The sequence below is a fragment of the Drepanopeziza brunnea genome (assembly GCF_022702325.1).
Source record: "Drepanopeziza brunnea f. sp. 'multigermtubi' strain 214-2 chromosome Unknown ctg8, whole genome shotgun sequence".
NCBI lineage: Eukaryota > Fungi > Ascomycota > Leotiomycetes > Helotiales > Drepanopezizaceae > Drepanopeziza > Drepanopeziza brunnea.
Window position 1 is genome coordinate 821,692 of NW_027094071.1, and position 19,604 is coordinate 841,295.

Genomic DNA, 19,604 nt, shown 5'->3' on the forward strand with positions numbered 1-19,604 from the left:
AAACAACAAACAAAACATCTCGAATGCTCATAAGCTGAGTATCTGGGGATATCTTCATCATGTCCCTTTAATCACATCAACCGTCTGCGATCTGCTATGTCTCTCGTCCCATACTCCTCTCGCGATAGCCGTGAGATTGTCCTGTGAGTATCAACTTGCGCCATCATAACCCCGTTATACTACTCCTATAGAATACCTTAATCTGAATGCTAAGACTTCTTCCTCTAGTCGTCACAACGATGCCATTGTCATCCGCGACCCTCAAACCCGACAGCTGATCCTGCGAGGGGCGACTCCTTCCCCTTCCTTCTCCGACTGCCCAACTTGCCACCGACCTTTCCGCGCCCCGTCCCCCGAAAGGCAATCCTCTCCACATCGAGCCTCTCCGTTCATCAGCCCCGAATACTTTCGCATGCTGCAGGCTGCCCATGATGGTGGAGAAGAACATGAATCACCACCGAGCCCGGTCAGGAGGCTCGTCCAGCCTGCCCTTTCATCTGCAGCGAGTAGTACTGGGGGATCAGTGTCAGATGCGGAGTTTTTAATGAGAACGCCGACTCCGCAGACGGGTCACAGTATCAAGAAAGAAGCCTTCAGTCCGAATTACTTCCAGAGATTCTTCATTGAGGAAAAGGAGCTCGGAAGGGGTGGGAAGGGGGTGGTGCTGCTGGTGCGCCATGAGCTGGATGGCGTCTCGCTGGGTATGCACACGGGTTAAAATCTGTATATGGAAGTGCTGACTGTCCTAGGCCAATTCGCATGCAAGAGAGTGCCGGTTGGTGACGACCATGCCTGGCTTGAGAAAGGTATATACATTTATCTGGGTGGAGCGTCTATGGCAGCTGACAGCAGCAGTTCTCATTGAAGTCCAGCTTCTCCAAGGACTATCACACCCCAATCTTGTCTCCTACCGCCACGTGTGGTTGGAAGATGTCACACTCAACCGCTTCAGTCCCTCTGTTCCTTGCGCATTTATTCTGCAACAGTATTGTAACTCTGGGGATCTGCTACACTATATCATTGGTCCCCCTCCGCAGATGAAAAGTACAAAGGAGCAACTGAAAGAGCAAATGCGAAGACGATCGAGAGGACAGGGGGAGCGGCCCGATCTAAAATCTTTACAGCGGAAGCTGTCTTTCGAAGAAATCTACTCGTTCTTCAAGGACATCACGTCTGGGCTCGCGCATCTTCACGCTTCAAATTACATCCATCGAGATCTCAAGCCCAGCAACTGTTTGCTCCACAGGGATGGAAATGAGTTCCGATGCTTGATCAGTGACTTTGGAGAAGTCCAGGCGGAGAATGTGGTTCGAAAGTCCACTGGGTCCACCGGAACAATATCATACTGCGCTCCAGAAGTCTTGAAGCAAGATCAGTTCGGGCGCTATGGAAACTTCACTACGAAGTCGGATATCTTCAGTCTCGGCATGATCCTCTATTTCATGTGCTTTGGGCGACTGCCCTACAAGAGCGCCGACAGCATTCAAGAAGAGTTTGAGGATATGGATATGCTCAGGGCAGAGATCAGTGGCTGGTCTGGCTTCCATGACGAAAGGTTGGAAAGACCCGAGCTACCCAATCAACTCTACGACTTCTTGAAGCGACTGCTGGCATTGGATCCTAGCGAGAGGCCCAGTGCAAACGACATCCTCACCGCGATTCGCACAGAAAAGGGGCTTGAGACCCCCGCAAGGAACGGGAGTAACCCGGGGCTTGGTGGCCGGATCATTCAGTCTTTCGAATCTCCGATGCCGCCAGGCAGTCCAATCAACGGTATGTTCTTCCCACGCAATTTCCAATTTTCTTTCTCATGGCGAACAGAACCGAGCAAACGAGTACGCTCAGGCGCATACATCGAAGATGCCACTGAACCTACATTGTCCCCCCCACCCCCCAGCTCACAACTACTCCTGGAATCCAATTCAGATGCTCGATCCTCAAGCCCGCGTCGCAGTGAGTCACCGCCAGTCAATCCCAAGACCCCACTGTTGATGCCGCCGCCATCAACGGCGCTCTCACGATTTCAGCACCGGCTTTCGATACACAGACATTATGCGGAAACTTGGGCCCGCAGGAACCGGCAAGTGCTGGAGCTGTTCCTCAGGTTGGGTCTCTTCCTCGGCAAGCTATTGAGCCTCACCAGACCGTGCGCGCCCCTTGGCTCCCGGGACGTCGTGATGTGGCCCTTGATGCTCCTGGCGGGTTTGGAGCTGGCGATCGGTACCAGGGTCGGGTGGCTTACCTTGGGGCTGTTGCTTGTGCATCTCCTCGTGTTGGGTGTGACGATGAAGTTTGGTGGTGGTCTGTGCGCTAGGGGTCAGAGCTGGGGATGGGCAGAGTGAAGGGTGAAGGATGAAGGGTATGGTCCATTATTTCGGTGTCTTTGGTATCTGGGGAGTTTTTTTAGTTTTTTAGTTGTTTTTTTTTTTTTTCTTTTTTTTGTCTTGTTTCCGTTGGGGAGTGAGCATAGGGCATTGGCGGGACGGGGGCGGGCCGGGTGGAACGCGAGCGGTCATCTTTTGTTGTAAATAAATACCCAGGGACACGGCGCATGATGTGTACGAGAGCAAAACGAAGGGGGGGAATCTCGCTTCTGGGCCGGTATGTTCGTTCTACTCGGGACCTCGAAAACCGTTCTAATTTCCTCATCGTGTACATCTAATTTACACATTGAATCCTCTGTTTTTCTTTTTTGTTTCCCCCCTAGCAGGCCCGAGCGAGGTCTGGGTGGAGGTCTGGGTGGAGGTGAGTCGAGAGGAGCGCGTCCTCTTTCTCTGCACGGAACGGAGTACCGGTAGAGGAGTAGAGGAATAGGTAGCCAGCCATGCACCCTTCGCGTGGTACGGCATGGTGGGGGGGGGGAGACTAGGGGAGAGGTCGAGTTCCATCCTCACGGACGCGTACCGCTCCAGTAGGGGGATGGAAGGGGGACGGGGGTGAGCCGGAAGAAGGGTGGGTGGTTGCAGGCTGTCGTCGATCTGAATTGCGGGAACGAGACGAGACGAGAGCCGGGGAATCGGGACGGAGCTGGGATGGGATAAGATGGGGATGGGGATGGGGATGGGATAAGATGGGGTATCCGATCGACCAAGGCATCCATCTATCCATCCAGAAGGTAAGTACCGGTACGGATTTCGTCTTCTTACGTACGTACGTAGGTAGGTACGTAGGTAGGTAAAGTTAGTTGGTTGGTTAGTTAGTTGGTTAGTTAGTTGTACGTGCGTATCACCCACCTACTAACCAACCAACCTTCTTCTTCTCAGAATTCTGCTCAGAACAGAAGCTCACGATCGGTACCGGTTAGGTATCTTGGGACGCGCGCGAATCGTGGGATGGGGATGGGGGAAGAGATGGATGGGTTAGAAATGGAAAAGGGAAAAAATGAAAAGATTTAAAAAAGGGACAGACGATCCGATTTTTTTTTTTTTTTTTTTTTTCTATCTACGAAGTATAAAGGAAGCAGATCCTGGGTTTGGATCTATGTAATCGTCGGTTTACCTTGAATTTCATCTGTCAAAAATCCCGACCTGGCTGCCACCACCAAGGCGGGACAGGAACGGTATACCACTCATCAAACCACAATTATCCATCTAAATAAAAACTAGAAAATATCCTGCGCGCTTCAAACACTCCGCTCTCCAAGTGTAGATTAGAAATATAAAAATGCATCTGTTTTTGAGGATATGGTACCGGTACATGAGAATGAAATGGAAATGGAAATATCGCTGAAAAAAAAACTGTCCTACATACCTAATTCGAATTCACTTGTTTGTTGCGGATATCTTGATAACTAGGTAGGTACCACTTTAATTGAAGAAAAAAAAAAGTGAAAAAAAAAAAAGTACAACAAAAAAAACGTTACATAGATCGAAAACAAATGATTTAGTCCATGATATTTAGTGAAAGTGATAAATAATGATTAAATAGAAATTGAGAGTAGTGCACGTATTTCTTTTGATAGGTAAGGTAGGTTTGAATAAAAGTCCGATGTTCGTTTCGTGTTCCTCGCTTATTCTAATATATCCGCGGCAATTCTGATATATACCTTACTCATGAGTAAAATCGAAAAAAAAAAAAAAAAAAAAAAAAAAAATCGAAAAAAATATCAACAGTATTATTTTTAGTACTTTCAACTTGACACAATAGAGGAATCAGAACTGGTGATTGGAATTCGATTGATTGGTCGATGTCAAACACGATACGGTGCATCTTTCGAGACCAGAATAATTACGATATAATGGTTGGTTGATTTTCTATTCATTATAGAGGAGCGAAGTTTACTGTGCCGCCTTGGTGGTGCCGACTTGCTATAGCAAGTCGGTCAATCCTTTCGAATTGGATTTAAGGAAAGCGACGATTAGACCTAAGATGATCCGCTAGCTATACTAACCTGTTAAAATCGGCCTCTAAAGAGATGGTTATCGGACGATCAGCTGACCGTCTAAATGCTCTTGCATTCCCCTTTAAGGTAAGTAAGTAAGTAAGTAACAAAACCGATTGATAGATTTCAATATATAGATTCGCAGGATGGGATTGGACGGCGTGCTGTGCTGTGCTGTGCTGTGCTATGCTAGGTAGGTAGGTACTTATGTATGCTTGCTTGCTCAGCTGCTGCTGCCCCGTTACGGTTACGGGTACGGGTACAGAGGCGCACTGCAGGATAATACTGTACAAGAGATACAATAAGTAGATACAATAGGTATGTAGGTAGGTAGGTAGGTATGTATGACGCGGCTCAACCGTTCGCGGCTTGGTTTAGCTTTGCTTGGTTTGGGGCGAGCGAATGGCGTGGCGCAGCTTGGGTGTGGAGTACCGGTAGGATGATGGCGTAGGCCGGCTGCCTTTTCTCTTCAAGGTTACTAGGTACGTATGTTTGCTGTTGGGTCTGGGCGGGTTAGAGCAGGTGGGCGGTGGGCGGTTGCTGGCTGGGTGGGGTGGGACGGGGACGGGGACGGGGTGGGGGAGGGGGAGCGTGATGGCTTGGATGGCTGGGGGCTTGTGACGACGGCTTGGTTACTGGGTTTGGGAATGGGGAAGTGGGAATGGGGAATTACGAATAGGGAATTTAGATGGGATTAGGTGAAGGAGAGGGAAGGGAAGGGAAGGGAAGGGAAGGGAAGGGGAACGTCACAATTGCGATGATCTTGGAGGTATATATACGGATCTACATATATACGTAGGGAGAGGAGATTTGGAAGAGGGATAGGTAGTGAGTGATAGATGCGTGGGAGAGACAGGTTGCTGGCTAGGTTCGAGATGGTTCACCTACCTAGGTACCTACTGTATACCCAGATGAGAGATCTCGGGTTGGTCGAATCGCGATGTCCTGGGAACCGGGCCCTCGTGGCTGTTGTCGCAGATCGAGATCTCGGGTCATGGCCCGAAGAGCTGTATCCGTATACGTATCATATATTATCCCGATCGCTGCTTCTATTGTCGGGACATCATCGCATTGCAGCAACGTGCGGCAGAACATCTCACGTGTGTGTGTGGCATTGGGAGTGAGTGGTCGGGTCGGGGAAGTTTCTGGGACCATTTGGTCACGTGGCAGGGGGGGGGGGGGGGGGTTCAATCCCCCAAGAAGAGTGGGTTAGATTCCCAGTTGCGATTCTTGTTGAGTCGTGAGCCTCATGAGCTTTGCCTATGGTCCGAGAAAGCTCGGGATGTGGAAGCGATTCGCAACATGGCTATTCCGATCAAACCCGGACCCAAATCCACCATCATAAAGAGGCTCGCTCGCTCTGGTCATCCGGGACTCACATGACGCGATTTCCAGAGCAGAAGGTGAGTATTCTTGCGCGATGAGAGAGAACTCCGGATGGGAATATATCCCAAAGCCGGTCTGGCTTGCTTGCACCTGATCTGAGCTGGCCTGGTCGCTTGGCACTTGGCACTTGGAATTTCCCAACGACGACGACCGTGACAACATCAACATCAACTTCAACTTCAACATCCCGACTTCGTATATACTAAACGGAACGACGTGGGTAACATCTGATCTCAGCTACGGCTACGGCTACAGTCACCGCGATCGCGACACAGAATCCTTCGATATCGATGCAGCCGCAGATCGTCATGACGATCAGCTGCGGCGCAACTGGACCTTTCATGGGTGCTCAACCGTGTGCATGCAGCTTGCCGGTCCAAGATACTGAATGGCTGGCTGACTGACTAACTGACTGGTACCTATTCATCTATCCGTTCCCGTATCTGGTACGCCGTCATACCGTTCGTCCCAGCAACCCAGCAAGTGCTAGTCCCATGCCCGCAGAGTCCCAGCAACCAAAGTGCCTGCCTGCTGTCCGACGTCGGTGAGAATGTGGTGATTTGATGATCGAGATCCGAGGACGGATATCCCAGCCCGGCGCTGCGGAACGGAACAGAACAGAACCGAACGATGCCAGCAAGCTGCATCGATGGTTGCAACGCAATCCGTTCGAATCGATCTGTTCTGTTGTCTCCGGTTCCCCTTCATGTTTATTTTTAGTCGGTTGTACTAGCGGCGCATGCGATCGTATTGGGTTTAAGCTGCGGCTGTCGGCGACCACCGTGGCATTTCTTCTGTTCGGAGACCGGGAGAGTTGCATCGAGAGTGAGATTGGGAGTGAGAGTGATATTGAGAGTCAGTGACTTTTTTGCTTACTTCTTCTTACTTCTCTCTGAAGGATCAAAGTCATTCCTGCCCGCTACGCTAGCTGCGTACGGATATACTTATGTCCATCATTGCCCACATATTGACGTCTGATTTTTTTCAATCTCGGCTGCCCTGATACAATCACAACCCCGACAGGACACGCTCCCTTCTAGAAGCTTATGAAGAGCTTCGACGTCAAGTCAATTCAAGTCAAGTCAAGTCACTTTCTTCTTTACATATAACCCCAATCACAATCACAACTACGACCAACCACAGCCCTTCCTCGTCAATACCCACTTGGGTCTTTCACAACCTCCCGAGTCCCTAAGATGAGAATCACAACTTTAACCGGCCTCCTCGGAGCTGGTACATTCGTGTTCGCATTCGTAGCTGCGATACCGGCACAAGTCGAAAGACGCAGTCCGGATCATATGGTCGGCTCGAGAGATATCACCGTCATCTACAAGAACGCCAAACTGATTACTCCTAAAGTATTCATTATCTCTATGGTGAGCCATCTTCGTTCCCGTGATGTCGATTTCTAACAGTCACAGTTCTCCCCGGAAGCAGATATCTGGTACACCAACGCCAACACGGCCGGCTCTATTGGCGACCTTCTTGCAGTCAACGTCACCGTTCCCGGCCTGTCTCCTCTATTCGCCGACGTACATTGTCTGGCAGATGGGTCCGTCTGCCAAATCACCACCGGCGAGTCGGAGATCAACGCTGCGGCCACAATCACCGCCCTCATGCTCACTCCTCTCTTCAACCTCAAGAAGACGTACTTCCTAGTCGGTGGCATTGCGGGTATCAACCCCAGACACGGCACCATCTGCGATGTTGCGTTTTCCAAGTACACTGTCCAGGTGGCTCTGCAATACGAGTTCGACGCGCGCGAGATCCCCTCCAACTACAGCACGGGCTACATTCCCCAAGGCTCTTTTGCCCCAGACCAGTACCCTCTCAGCATCTACGGCACCGAAGTCTTCGAAGTCAACGAAGCCCTGCGTGACGTCGCCGCCCAATTCGCCCGCACGGCCAAGCTCGACGACAGTAGCGATGCCATCATCTACCGCAAAAACTTCGCGAGACCTGCTCCCTCCAATGCTACCCTTTACGCTGCGGCCACCAGGGCCCCGGGCATCATCAAGTGCGACACTGCAACATCCGACGTCTACTACTCCGGCACCCTCCTCGGCGAGGCCTTCGAAAACACCACGTCGCTGTTTACGAACGGCAGCGCCACCTACTGCATGACCGCCCAAGAGGACAACGCCACCCTCGAAGCCATGATCCGCGCCGCTGTGCATAAGACCATCGACTTCTCGCGCATAATCATCATGCGTACGGCTGCGAACTTCGACCGCCCGTACCCCGGCCAATCCGTCGAGGGCAACCTGTTCTATTCGCGGCAAGGCGCTTTCGAACCTGCCGTGCAGAACATCTATCTTGCTGGTACGCCCGTCATCAAGGGGATCTTGAGCGGGTGGCGAACAACGTTTGAGAAGGGCGTCAAGCCGAAGAACTACATCGGCGACATTTTTGGCACCTTGGGTGGCGTGCCGGATTTCGGCCCGGGAAGCGCGTTCGATCCGAAGGTCGGTCAGCCGGCGAAGAGGCAGGATGATTTCCCTGTGCGCAGTAGGGTAGAGATGTATAAGAAGCGGGTGACGATGAAGGGCCAGCTCGGGGCAGAGGTGGCGCGGAAAGCGAATGGTGCGGCGTGATTCGACTTCTTGATCACGCCTCTCTTACTTTGTATTACCGGATGTGTGTGGTGGTTGCAGGTACGGGATTTCCGGCGGTATTTTTTTCTCTTCCTTTTTTCGTTCCTTTCCTTGTGTGGGTTTTTATGTGTTCTCGGTGTTTTTTGCCTGTTTTCCTTCTAGTATTTTTAGCGAAAAGGTTTCCTTGTCTTGATTTAGCTTCTCTTGGGTTTCCGACGGAGGGGAACCGGGGATGGTGCGAGCGGTACACCATGCGAGGCTATATATCTAGATTCTGGCTGTAGACAAGATATTGGGGCAACCTAAGTGTGGGGCGTGTGGGATGCGGAGCGTTGCCTTTCTGTTCTGTTCGTCTTTTACCTTCTCCTGGTGCTTATTCTCGGCGAGCACGGAGATGGACGTCGATAGAACGTTTCTATATTGTGACTTGATAGATAGATAAGGAGAGTCTGGTTTGGGGGTGCTAGATACAGCGGGGGTGTGTGGTGTGGGGTGTATGAATAGAGGGCCAAGCGCGATAGATGCGAAGAAGAAAAGAACATTATCTTTTACACTCGCTACTCTCTCTTCTTCTTCTTTTTTTTTTTCTTTTCTTTTTTCTTTTTTCTTTTTTCTTTTTTCTTTTTTCTTTTTTCTTTTTTCTTTTTTCTTTTTTCTTTTTTCTTTTTTCTTTTTTCTTTTTTCTTCTACATAAGGTATCTTATTGTGCACAAGCAGACCTGCAAATGCACCATTGCCGTTTCCAGTATTCTATCTAACCTCTACACCGCACGCCGTATCTTTCTTTCCATGCTAGCGGGGCTTTTTTTGGGGGGGGGGGGGGGGGGGGGGGGGGGGGGGGGGTAGGTATGTATACACAATGCAAATCGATTTGGTTTGATTTCCGTACCGGTCGGTCATGGGATACTACTGGCTGGGAGGAAGCGGAAGTATGGGACGTAGATGGAGAAGGAAGGGTGGAAGGGTAGAAAGGCTGGCTGGCTGGCTGGCTGGCGTCGAAGCAAAGACTTTTTTTTTTTTTAGTTTTTTTTTTTACTTTTTGGAGAGAGAGAGAGGAGGGGAGGGAGGGAGGGAGGGAGGGAGAGAGGAGGGAGGAGGGATGGAAGGGTAGGTAGGTAGGTAGGTAGGTAAGTAGGTAGGTAGGTAGGTAATCGGACTTTTGACTTTCTGATTTTGATCTTGATCTTGATCTTGATCTTGATCTGGAGGGGTTGGGTTGGGTTGTGTTGGGTTGGGTTGAGCTGCGGTTTCTTGGAAACTGGGAATTGGAAATTGGGAGTTGGGAATTGGGAGTTGGGAGTTGGGAGTTGGGAGTTGGGACGGAATGAGTAACTCGGAAAAAAGAAAAAAAAAAAGAAATTTTTTCAGAAGAAAAAGATGGTGTATATATATGTGTGTGTGTGTGTGTGTGTGTGTGTGTGTAATACGAGCGAGTGCCGCGAAACGAAACGAAATGAAACCAGCAAGTCCAGCTCTCGAGTCGCAAAGCTTCCTTTTATTCTAAAATTTCAATGCTGATTCCGATCGAGTCTTCGGAAGAGGCAGAGCAGAAGGCTCAAACGAGCAAGCACCGGGAGGAGCTGATGGAGGAAGACTAGACTAGGTAGGGATAGGAAATTGAGCTAGGGTGTGTGTGTGTGTGTGTGTGTATGTATGTATGTATGTATATATATGTATGTTTGTTATTGAGGTGAGGCTTCTTATGCGTTGTAGATGGCTGGATGGATGGATGGATGGGTTTCTTGGTTCTTGGTTCGGAGGAGATGGATGGGCTATTAAGGTGAGGTGAGGTCTTTAGTTTAGTAGTAGGTAAGTACCTAAGGGAGTGAGCGAGGCAGGTAAGTAGGTAGGTAGGTAGGTATTCACTAGGTGTTGCACACTCCTGAGGTAAGGGACGGTACTTAGAATAAGTTCTGATTCTTAAGGAAGAAAGAGAAGCTCTAGCGAGCCGGCAAGAGATGCTCCCACCTGGCTACGTGCCGTGGCGCCCCGTGGCCCCTTTTTTAAGTAAGAGATCTTGGAGTGGTCAACTTACTACGCTGTAGCCCGCTAGACGTTAACCAGCGCGAGCTGGCGAGCTTTGTTGTAGTATTTATGGTCGTAGAGACAGGGGGAGGAATGTGCCTAAAGGTATTGATAATCGAAGACTCAAGATGTCCTGTTATTTCGAACTTGAAATAAACTAGGCTTCGGAAATTCTGTGGACGACACTCATTTGCACGTCGAGGTATAATAGGTATACGTCTATCTTCAAACTCGATTGCGTGGGAGGAGGAAAAAGGTGAAGCTTGTGAGTTTGGGCTGACAGGCGCCCGTGAGCTTTGATTAGTGTGATGACAGCTAGCTTGCAAGCTTCTGAAGTAGCTGAGAGTACCGTACCTTAAAGGCAGGTAGGGGGTTATTTAAACGGTCAGCTGACAATCCGATGACGGTCTCTTTGAAAGACGATTCCAAGAGGTTGGGCATAGTTAGTAGATCACCTTAAGCCGATACTTAAGCGTAAATAGAATCTGAAAATAAACGATTTAAATTATTTAAATCGTATTTAAAATGAAACTATTTTAATCGATTAAACCGTCTTTTATAAAAGCTCGTCTTTTCGTTAAAAGATTATTATTAGAATAAGACCGTTCTGATCGATTAAATCGTCCTTTATAAAAGTCGGTCTTTTTACGAAAAGACCGTTTTAAGACCGCCTTATAGCCGTCTCAAGGCCGTCTTAAGGCCGTCTTCGAACTTAAAACCGTCTCGGAGAACGTAAATTAGCAAGTATATAATCTCTTTTTCCTTTCAATTACTTGCTAGTCTACCTTTTACTATACTACCCCTTACTACGCCACCCCTTTGTAGACGAAGGATGCGCACTGACGCGGTTGAACTTGTGCTGAATCGATCGATTCCGATTATAAAAATTTAAAGCGTTAGTATATAAGCCGTGGCAGCGATACCGAGAAATATCTTGGCATCGAATTTATTAAATTATTAAGACGATTCTATTTAAGAAATGATTTTTATTTACAACTATATCTTCTTTAAAATAATTAACGAACTATTTCAATTTTTTAAAACGAGCTTATTAATAAGCCGGTTTTAAAAATACAAAAAGGGACGGCTATAAGACCGCTATAAGACGGTCTGAGGCTCGAGGACGATTAAAAAGGTAAACTGTTCTCGATTTGTAACTAGTATTGATTTTAAACGGTCTAATAACCGTTGTTTATAAAAGAGGGTGAGAGGACCGCTCAAATGACCCCTTACCTGCCTTGAAGGTACGTCAATAGGTGCACTCTTAAGCTCACTTTAGGATTACGTAAGCTTCTCGCTGTTTACGTCAACTTACTTAATAAATACAATAACAATAATAATGACAACTCTTTGACTTTATCATTTCTGCACCCCACTCTTCCCAGGACGTGTCCGCGTCGCAAGCTTATTTATTGGCTGGGCTATCTCATCCGCCTAACGGAAATCAACACTGAAATCATTTTCATTTTTATTATCATCACCACCTTATCCGGAAATATCGGACGCACATATTTCTCAACTCCTCATTACTGCGTCTGCCAGGGCCGCGCTCACCAGATTACCCGTGTCATCGAAGATTACGGGCTGTGTGTGATATAACAGCGAAGAGTTATGCTACGGCCCTTGTATTGAACAACCGAAGAATATGTAGGAGTGGAAAACCGAGGCAGATGAGCGATACTTGCCTCTAGGCACTATAATAGAGTAAGTATGGTGCTATATTTGTGAACAAAGCCATCGAGTCAGGCTACAATTCCAGGGTACTTCGTGCCAGACGGCAGCCGCACCGCCGGGATCTTTTCCTACTTATTCATTCAGCCTGAATGTGATAGTATTTCTTCTCCCACGAAACCGACACGAGGAAGAAAGAAGAAGCCTGGAAGCATGGAGCCTCCAGACGGGTAGGAATTGGATGCGGAGTAGAGTTTCTCCACAGCAGCTCTCTCACGGTTCACCACCAGAACCGAAACCGATCACCGACCACCGACGGCCCTTTGTACAAATAAACTTTGGGGCTCCGCGTTTCCCATACCCCAGGTCGATGAACCCAATCCCTTCTTCTTCTCCATTGACCATTGAGCCGATCCAGTCCCGTGTCTATCTAACCCCCCTTGATTGGATCTGAGACCATCCAGCCACCAGGTTAAGGTCACTAATAACAGAGTACAATTTGGAAGAAGTACCTAGTGCCCGCGACGTCGTTGTCCATGTCAGATGTTCTGGAACATGCGATGAGCATATACTTTTTTTCTTATTTTATCTTTTCGGCTCGGGAGAATGCACAGACAGCTGATGCTAGGGTTAGAGCCGGTACGCCCCTAGGCGACCCCTTCTACCGTCGATTTATGGCTCGCGACAGAGTTCAACTCCTCCGTATTTACTCTACCATGGTCCGGCCGCGTCATCATCAATCCAAAACCATAAAATCGCCCAAAAAAAGGTCGGTCGCTTGCTTGAGAATCTATGTATGTATGTATCAGGTTGACGCTGTACTTGTAAGCTGTAAGTACTGTCGTGCCTCGGGCCGAGATGGCACCTAGAATTTGTCGTCTCTGACATCGCTATTTTCTTAAATCAGTCCCCTGGCCTCGACTTATTCCGGTGGAGGGTGGGTAACCGGGATGCTGGGCGCGAGCTCTCTGGGGTTCTTCGGCTCTCCTTCTCTCTTCTTAGCTGGGGTCTCTCTCCCTCTCGCTAAGTAAGAAAACAAACAAATACTGTCGACAATGCTGAGCGGGCAGCCGTATGCTGAGCGGGCAGCCGGGGGAATTTACAACTACAATGTAAACAGTGGGTATTGTACAAGGCCGCGGTCCCTTGTCGAATTAGAGAGAGTATTTGCATTAGCATCAGCATCCACATCCAGTAGACTCAGCTCTTTCAAGACCTCAAGACTTCAAGACTTCAAGACTTTCAAGACTTCGCCATGCCGTGGGGCACCCAGTCCTCCCCACGCCAAAGGAGCAGGCCTGTCTCTTTACCCGTCCACGCAGTTTTAACCGGAGCTGTCAGTCGTTCAGTTAGTTGCTCGTGAAAGCTTGTCTAGGATAAATCTCATGCGGCCGCCATCATCTGCGCCATCACATCCGTACATTTAACATCTCCTATGCGTCGTCCTCTATCCTACCCCAGACTTCCTCTCTAATCATACTTCAACCACTACCTCCCTCACCTCTCCTCATTCGTATTGCATTGCAGCTAATTCCCCTATTCGGAAGAACATTCATCTCTCCATCAAACATTGATCTAACCGTGGCTATACATACATACAGAGAAGCAAGATGGTTGCCACCGAAGGTCACGTCGGCGTCTACGATGCAGCGCTGAACCACCGCAAGGCCACCATGGGCGCGAGTGGCCCTGCCGCGCTGGTCAAAAATAGCAAGGTCTTTATGATTGCGCTCTTTGCCTGTCTCGGAGGTTTCCTCTATGGTGCTTGCCCCCCCCCCCCCCCCCCCCCCCCCCCCCCCCCCCCCCCCTGTCTATGGCCCCCCAGATCACGACTAAATTCATCTTCGCAGGCTACAACCAGGGTGTCTTCTCCGGCATCCTGACTATGCCCTCCTTTGAGAGGTATATGGGATCATACGTAACGAACCAGTCGAAGAAGGGGTGGCTCACTGCCATTCTGGAGCTCGGAGCCTGGTTTGGTGCCCTCGTTTCGGGTTTCCTGGCCGAGGCCCTGAGTCGAAAGTACGCTATCATGGTTGCCACGGTGGTCTTCATCATCGGAGTTGTGATCCAGGCTACTGCCCAGGAGACGGGGCCGGAAGGTATCCTCGCAGGCCGTTTCATCACGCAAGTACACCCCGTGGCACTCGTGAGATAAGGTTGCTAACACCAAAGGTAGCGGTATGGGAGTTGGTTCGCTCTCCATGATTGTGCCCATGTAAGTCTCGGGCTCAAGCTCCTCCTTCAGCTACTCGCACTTGCACTCATACTGATACGTCCTCAGGTACAACGCAGAGGTTGCACCGCCCGAAGTCCGTGGTTCCCTCGTCGGACTGCAGCAGCTCGCGATCACCTTCGGCATCATGTTGTCCTTCTGGATCAACTACGGCACGCACTACATCGGCGGGACCGGAGACGGCCAGAAAGTCTCGGCATGGCTCATCCCTATCTGCTTGCAGCTCATCCCAGCCGTCATCCTCCTCGTCGGCATTCTGTGGATGCCTTTCTCGCCGCGCTGGCTGGTGCACCACGGCCGCGAAGAGGAGGCGCGCCGGGTCCTCGCCAACATCCGCGAGCTCCCCATCGACCACGAACTGATCGAGCTCGAGTACCTGGAGATCAAGGGCCAGTCCCTCTTTGAGAAGCGCACCGTGGCCGAGCGCTGGCCCGATCTGCGCGAGCTCACGGCCTGGAACACCTTCAAGCTCCAGTTCATCGCCATCGGCTCCCTCTTTGAGACCAAGCCCATGTTCAAGCGCGTCGTCGTCGCAACCGTGACCATGTTCTTCCAGCAGTGGACCGGCATCAACGCCATCCTGTACTACGCGCCCACCATCTTCCAAAACCTCGGCCTGTCGGGCAACACCGTCTCGCTCCTGGCGACGGGCGTCGTCGGCGTCGTGATGTTCCTCGCTACCATCCCGTCCGTCCTCTACATCGACCGCCTGGGCCGCAAGCCCGTCCTGATCGTGGGAGCCATCGGCATGGCCATCTGCCACGTGATCATCGCCTCCATCGTGGCCGCCTTCCGGGACTCGTGGGACGAGAACAAGGTCGCCGGCTGGGCGGCCGTGTCCATGGTCTGGCTCTTCGTCGTGCATTTCGGATACAGCTGGGGTCCCTGCTCGTGGATCATCGTCTCGGAGATCTGGCCGCTGTCGACCCGGACCTACGGTATCGCGCTCGGAACCTCCTCCAATTGGATGAACAACTTCATCGTCGGCCAGGTCACCCCGGACCTCATCGACGACGTCTCCTACGGCACCTACCTCCTCTTCGGCGGCCTGACCTTCCTCGGCGCCGCCTTCATCTTCTTCTTCGTGCCCGAGACGAAGCGCGTCAGCCTCGAGGAGATGGACGTCATCTTCGGCAGCCCCGGCGCCGCCCAGGCCGACAAGGAGCGCATGGACGAGATCAACGCCGAGATTGGCCTGACGGCTATGCTGCGGGACCTCGGCGCCGTCGTCGTCGCGGAGAGCCGCCACCCGGAGACGTCTGAGCTGAAGAGGGAGAAGGAGGTCATCCACCAGGAGGCCGTGGGGAAGGAGGAGCAGGTCTAGGTCTAGGATGCTCTGGGCTGAGCTGGGACATGAATCTATCTTGAAGGGGGGGGCTTCGGGGGCAGACTCGGCCGGTTGTGCTATACCCATCCATCTATCTATCCATCCATCTACATGTACACGGAGTCAAAGAAGTTATGAAATAATCAAGAATAAACCATAAAATATATATATAAAATATATATATATATATTGCAAAGAATGACTTGTAACCAGTGACACAGCCGCTTCCTCGACATAAGAGAAAAACAAATTATAGAAGCTGACTCACTCTTGCCTAATCTTTCACGCTAAAAGACACACAATCTAATATGTGTCGTGCGGCGTAGGGTTATAATACCGGAAACTGCAGTGTGCGCCGCAGGTCTGCTTCTGCACAACATTATGATAATAAGGTTAAGATACTAGGCTATAGAGCTCCACCCAACCAATCAATCAACCTAATATGTTAGGTCCTTACCAAAATGTAAATATTTATATGTGTGTAGAGCCCGAGAAGAACAAGAGGATGCATGAGGTGAATTAAATAGTTAGTCAATAAGTAACCAAGTTAGTTTAGTAATATAAGTCGACGATATGCAGACGATACGCAGTATATCAGTCATAGATTACAAGTCATGACTATGAGCATCCCAGCACAGCACAGCACAGAAACACATAGAGACATACGAAGTACAAGGAATTTACCTTTACCTAATGCATGGTCCTCTTATGCTTCTTAACTAGAAATCTACGTAGTAACAGGTGACGATGCTAGCAACCATATTATATATTTAGCGTCAACCGAAGTACTTGCGGTAAGCGAGAACCTTATATAATAATCTAAGCGCCCGGACGGCGGCTCTGCCATTGCCAGCCCATTCAACCACATCCCATAGGATAGACAGACAGCATCTGGAGTTTCAGAAGACGACGAACGATCTAGAAGAAGAGTTAATATACCAGCCTTTACGACTACAGACTTGATATCTCGATATGGACTTCTGCAGTCAACCTGTCTGGTTTCATGATCGGAGGATCAGCTGACTTTGCCCAGCTGTCTCGCTAATGCTGTCTCGCTAATACTTCACCTCTTAGGAATATATACATATGTCTTACGAATTATGTTCAGCACAACAGCAGCAATCATTAGACAGACAGTCAGTCTAGCTTCCGCTCCCTCACAAGTTCCAAACCGAATTGCCGCATCGACTTATTTTTGACTTCCACCACCCCCATCTCCACTATTAAGCGCCGCACCGCATCTCCCGCCTCCCCTGTCTGAGGTGTTTACCGCCAGCTCGCTACCTACGCGCCGACGAACAGAGCCTCTTTCCCCCTTTCCCTCTCAGATTGTTCTCCCGCGTCCGCCCCTGCGTCCTCGCGACCAATATCAGGACCGGCCATGCGGCCAACGGTCCTCGGGCGAGACTCGATGATCCTCCCCCGGGCCATCTCGATCGCGCCTGGGGGTTTCAGCCTTTGTTCTTCCCGCGGCCATCCCATTCTTTTCTAAAAGCAGAAAGGCCTCCGTTTCATCTTTTAGTAAGGGGTCTCGATTCAGGTGCAGTCCAAGATATTTGCGCTCGCGCTGGCGTCAGTCAGTAAGGAAGGCTATAGACGCATCTTTGTTTGGCGCCCTCTCCATCGTTGATCTCTTGGTTTCTCTGCTGCATCATGTTTCGCAGCAACTTTGTATAAGAGACGACTATCCGGTCTTCTCTGCCAGGCCTTCCGACCTTCTTGCTTCTTCTGTAGAGCCTCTCCGCGACTCCGTTTCTGTGTTTTCGCTTTCCTTCGTAACCACCCAAGATACCCCTCGATGCGAGTTTTCCAGTCTTCATCGTTTCATATCTTCCTCCTCTCTATCGTTGTCGTCGTCGTTCATTTCATTTGATACGCAATCCTCCTGGCGAGGTATCTTAATTCTTAATTCGAACTCTCTCTACTCATCTGTCGTCACTCTCGTGGCTTCGGGAGCAGTCACATATACATCTCCACTCTTTGTTATCCATGTCTGAGATGCCCAAAGGCCACCGCTCTGTTAGAAGTCAAGGCTCCTACCGCATAAACCCCATCTCCATTACCCCAACAACAACAACAAGAACAGCAACACAATACGCCCCCCTTTCCGCCCGAACCACACTCCCGGGCGAGTACTACAGCTCCGCACCCAACAACACCATGTCACAACAAGGAGGCTACCCGCAAGGCCCATCTAGCTACGTCTCCAACGGTGGTCCCGTCCAACACCCCCTTGCACCACAGTACCAATCCATGCCTCCCGCTGCGCCCCAGGCCCCGGTACCCATCCGCGCATCCAGCGGTGCCTGGACGCCCGCAGACGACCAGACCCTCATGGCAGCCAGGGCACAAGGCCTCAACTGGGCCCCGATCCAAACCACGTATTTCCCGTCCAAGACGCCAAATGCATGTCGCAAGCGGCACGAGCGGCTGATGGAAAGACGTAGCGCGGACGACTGGGACGGATTGAAGCTCGAGAATCTAGCGAAGCATTACATGGTGATGCGGCGGGAGATATGGGCCTCGCTTGCGGCGCAAACGGGAGAGAAGTGGAACGTGGTTGAGCAGAAGGTGTGTATATCTCTTTACTCCTTTCTTTCCCTTTCCTTCCATTTTCTTCCCGATAGGCGATGTTATGCTACAGACCCTCATATCCCCCCCCTTCCTTTACATCTTGGCTTCTTCCCGTCCCTTCCTTCATGTCTCTTCCCTCTCTCTCCCAAGCCAAGCCACAACCACTGACAATTAAAACAGTGCATGGCCCAAGGCCTCAAAAATCTCCAAACAGCCGCCCGCTCCTGTGCCCGCCGCGAACGTCTGGTCCTCTCCCCCAACCAGCCACACTCTCAACATGACTTCTCTTCGTCCTCGTCCTCCCATCTTTCCCAACACCATCCCCATTCTCACAGCCAGAACAACGCCTACCCTATAACCACCACCACGACCAAACCCTTCGACCACCAAGCCGATGATTCCGGCTACGCCGACGCCGACGCCGATGCTGACGATCTCGACCTCGACTTGGAGCCGGGGTACGCTTCAGACCGCTCCTCGACTGGATATCAGGGGGGCCACTACCACTCGCACTCGCACCCGCATCCGCATTCGCACTCGCTTTCCAACGGGAGTAACAGCAACAGTAACATCAGCGGCAATGGGAGTATGGGCGGGTACGTCAATATCAATATTAACGGAGGGGGAGGGACAGGGGCAGGAGGGGATCCGAGGTTTCTCAGTCAGCAGCAGCAGCAACAGCACCACGGGCAGGGGAGGTTGCCGAGTATGGATATGGGGATTGGAGCCATCATTAATCGCACGGGGGTAAATCGTACGGGGGGGAGCTAAGATCAAGCGGGAGGCCCAAGTGGGAGGAACAGAGTTCTATCCTACTTACTTGCTCATCTTATCGATATCTTTCTATCGGTTGAAATCGCCTTCATCAGGCATGCATATATATAATATGCATAAACGAACGAACGTCAACGAAACTGGGGATAAAAATCAAAAGGAGGCAGGCCTTTCTTTTTTATCTTATCTTTTTATTTTATTTGGTCTGTTTGGAAAACAAGATAGATGGATAGATAGATAGACATGGGCTGGGGCTGGGGCTGGATAAGAGAGGTGGTTTTTTTTTTTTTTTTTTTTTTTTTTTTCGGCGTAAGCGAGCTAGGAGCTAGGAGCTAGGAGGCTAAAACATCTGTTTACTTTTTACTTTCTACTTTTAACGACGTTAATTATCGAGACTGCTTTTGCTTTTGCTTCTCTCTCTCTCTCTTCCTTCCACTCCTTCATTTTATCTCATTTGATTGTATGATTTGATTGTATCATTTGATTGTATGATTTGATTGTATCTCTTTTTCGATACATACATGTGCATACACACACACACACACACACAAACACAGAGAGAGAGAGACATTCAACCAGTCCAACCATCCCAATCAATAACTCCGACAGAATCTAAAAGAAGAGAAGAGGTGATGC

General features: G+C 50.1%; 4 protein-coding genes across 4 annotated transcripts; all 4 read left to right on the forward strand.

Moving 5' to 3' along the window:
• Window positions 1-96: 96 nt before the first annotated feature.
• L3040_005177 (uncharacterized protein) lies at window positions 97-2,342 on the forward strand (the record flags this gene model as incomplete). Its single annotated transcript, XM_007296979.2, has 5 exons — window positions 97-143; window positions 229-701; window positions 750-806; window positions 856-1,773; window positions 1,822-2,342. 5 exons carry the CDS (start codon window positions 97-99, stop codon window positions 2,340-2,342), a joined length of 2,016 nt encoding a protein of 671 aa, XP_007297041.1.
• Window positions 2,343-6,963: 4,621 nt separating this feature from the next.
• On the forward strand, window positions 6,964-8,361 carry L3040_005178 (uncharacterized protein; the record flags this gene model as incomplete). The annotated part of the gene is made up of 2 exons (XM_007296980.2): window positions 6,964-7,143; window positions 7,189-8,361. 2 exons carry the CDS (start codon window positions 6,964-6,966, stop codon window positions 8,359-8,361), a joined length of 1,353 nt encoding a protein of 450 aa, XP_007297042.2.
• A 5,306-nt stretch (window positions 8,362-13,667) lies between these two features.
• On the forward strand, window positions 13,668-15,617 carry L3040_005179 (uncharacterized protein; the record flags this gene model as incomplete). Its single annotated transcript, XM_066157259.1, has 4 exons — window positions 13,668-13,818; window positions 13,908-14,184; window positions 14,237-14,275; window positions 14,342-15,617. 4 exons carry the CDS (start codon window positions 13,668-13,670, stop codon window positions 15,615-15,617), a joined length of 1,743 nt encoding a protein of 580 aa, XP_066011574.1.
• Window positions 15,618-17,780: 2,163 nt separating this feature from the next.
• Window positions 17,781-18,965, forward strand: L3040_005180 (uncharacterized protein; the record flags this gene model as incomplete). Its single annotated transcript, XM_007296982.2, has 2 exons — window positions 17,781-18,191; window positions 18,375-18,965. The coding sequence occupies 2 exons, from the start codon at window positions 17,781-17,783 to the stop codon at window positions 18,963-18,965; spliced, it is 1,002 nt and encodes a 333-aa protein (XP_007297044.2).
• Between the last annotated feature and the right edge of the window lie 639 nt (window positions 18,966-19,604).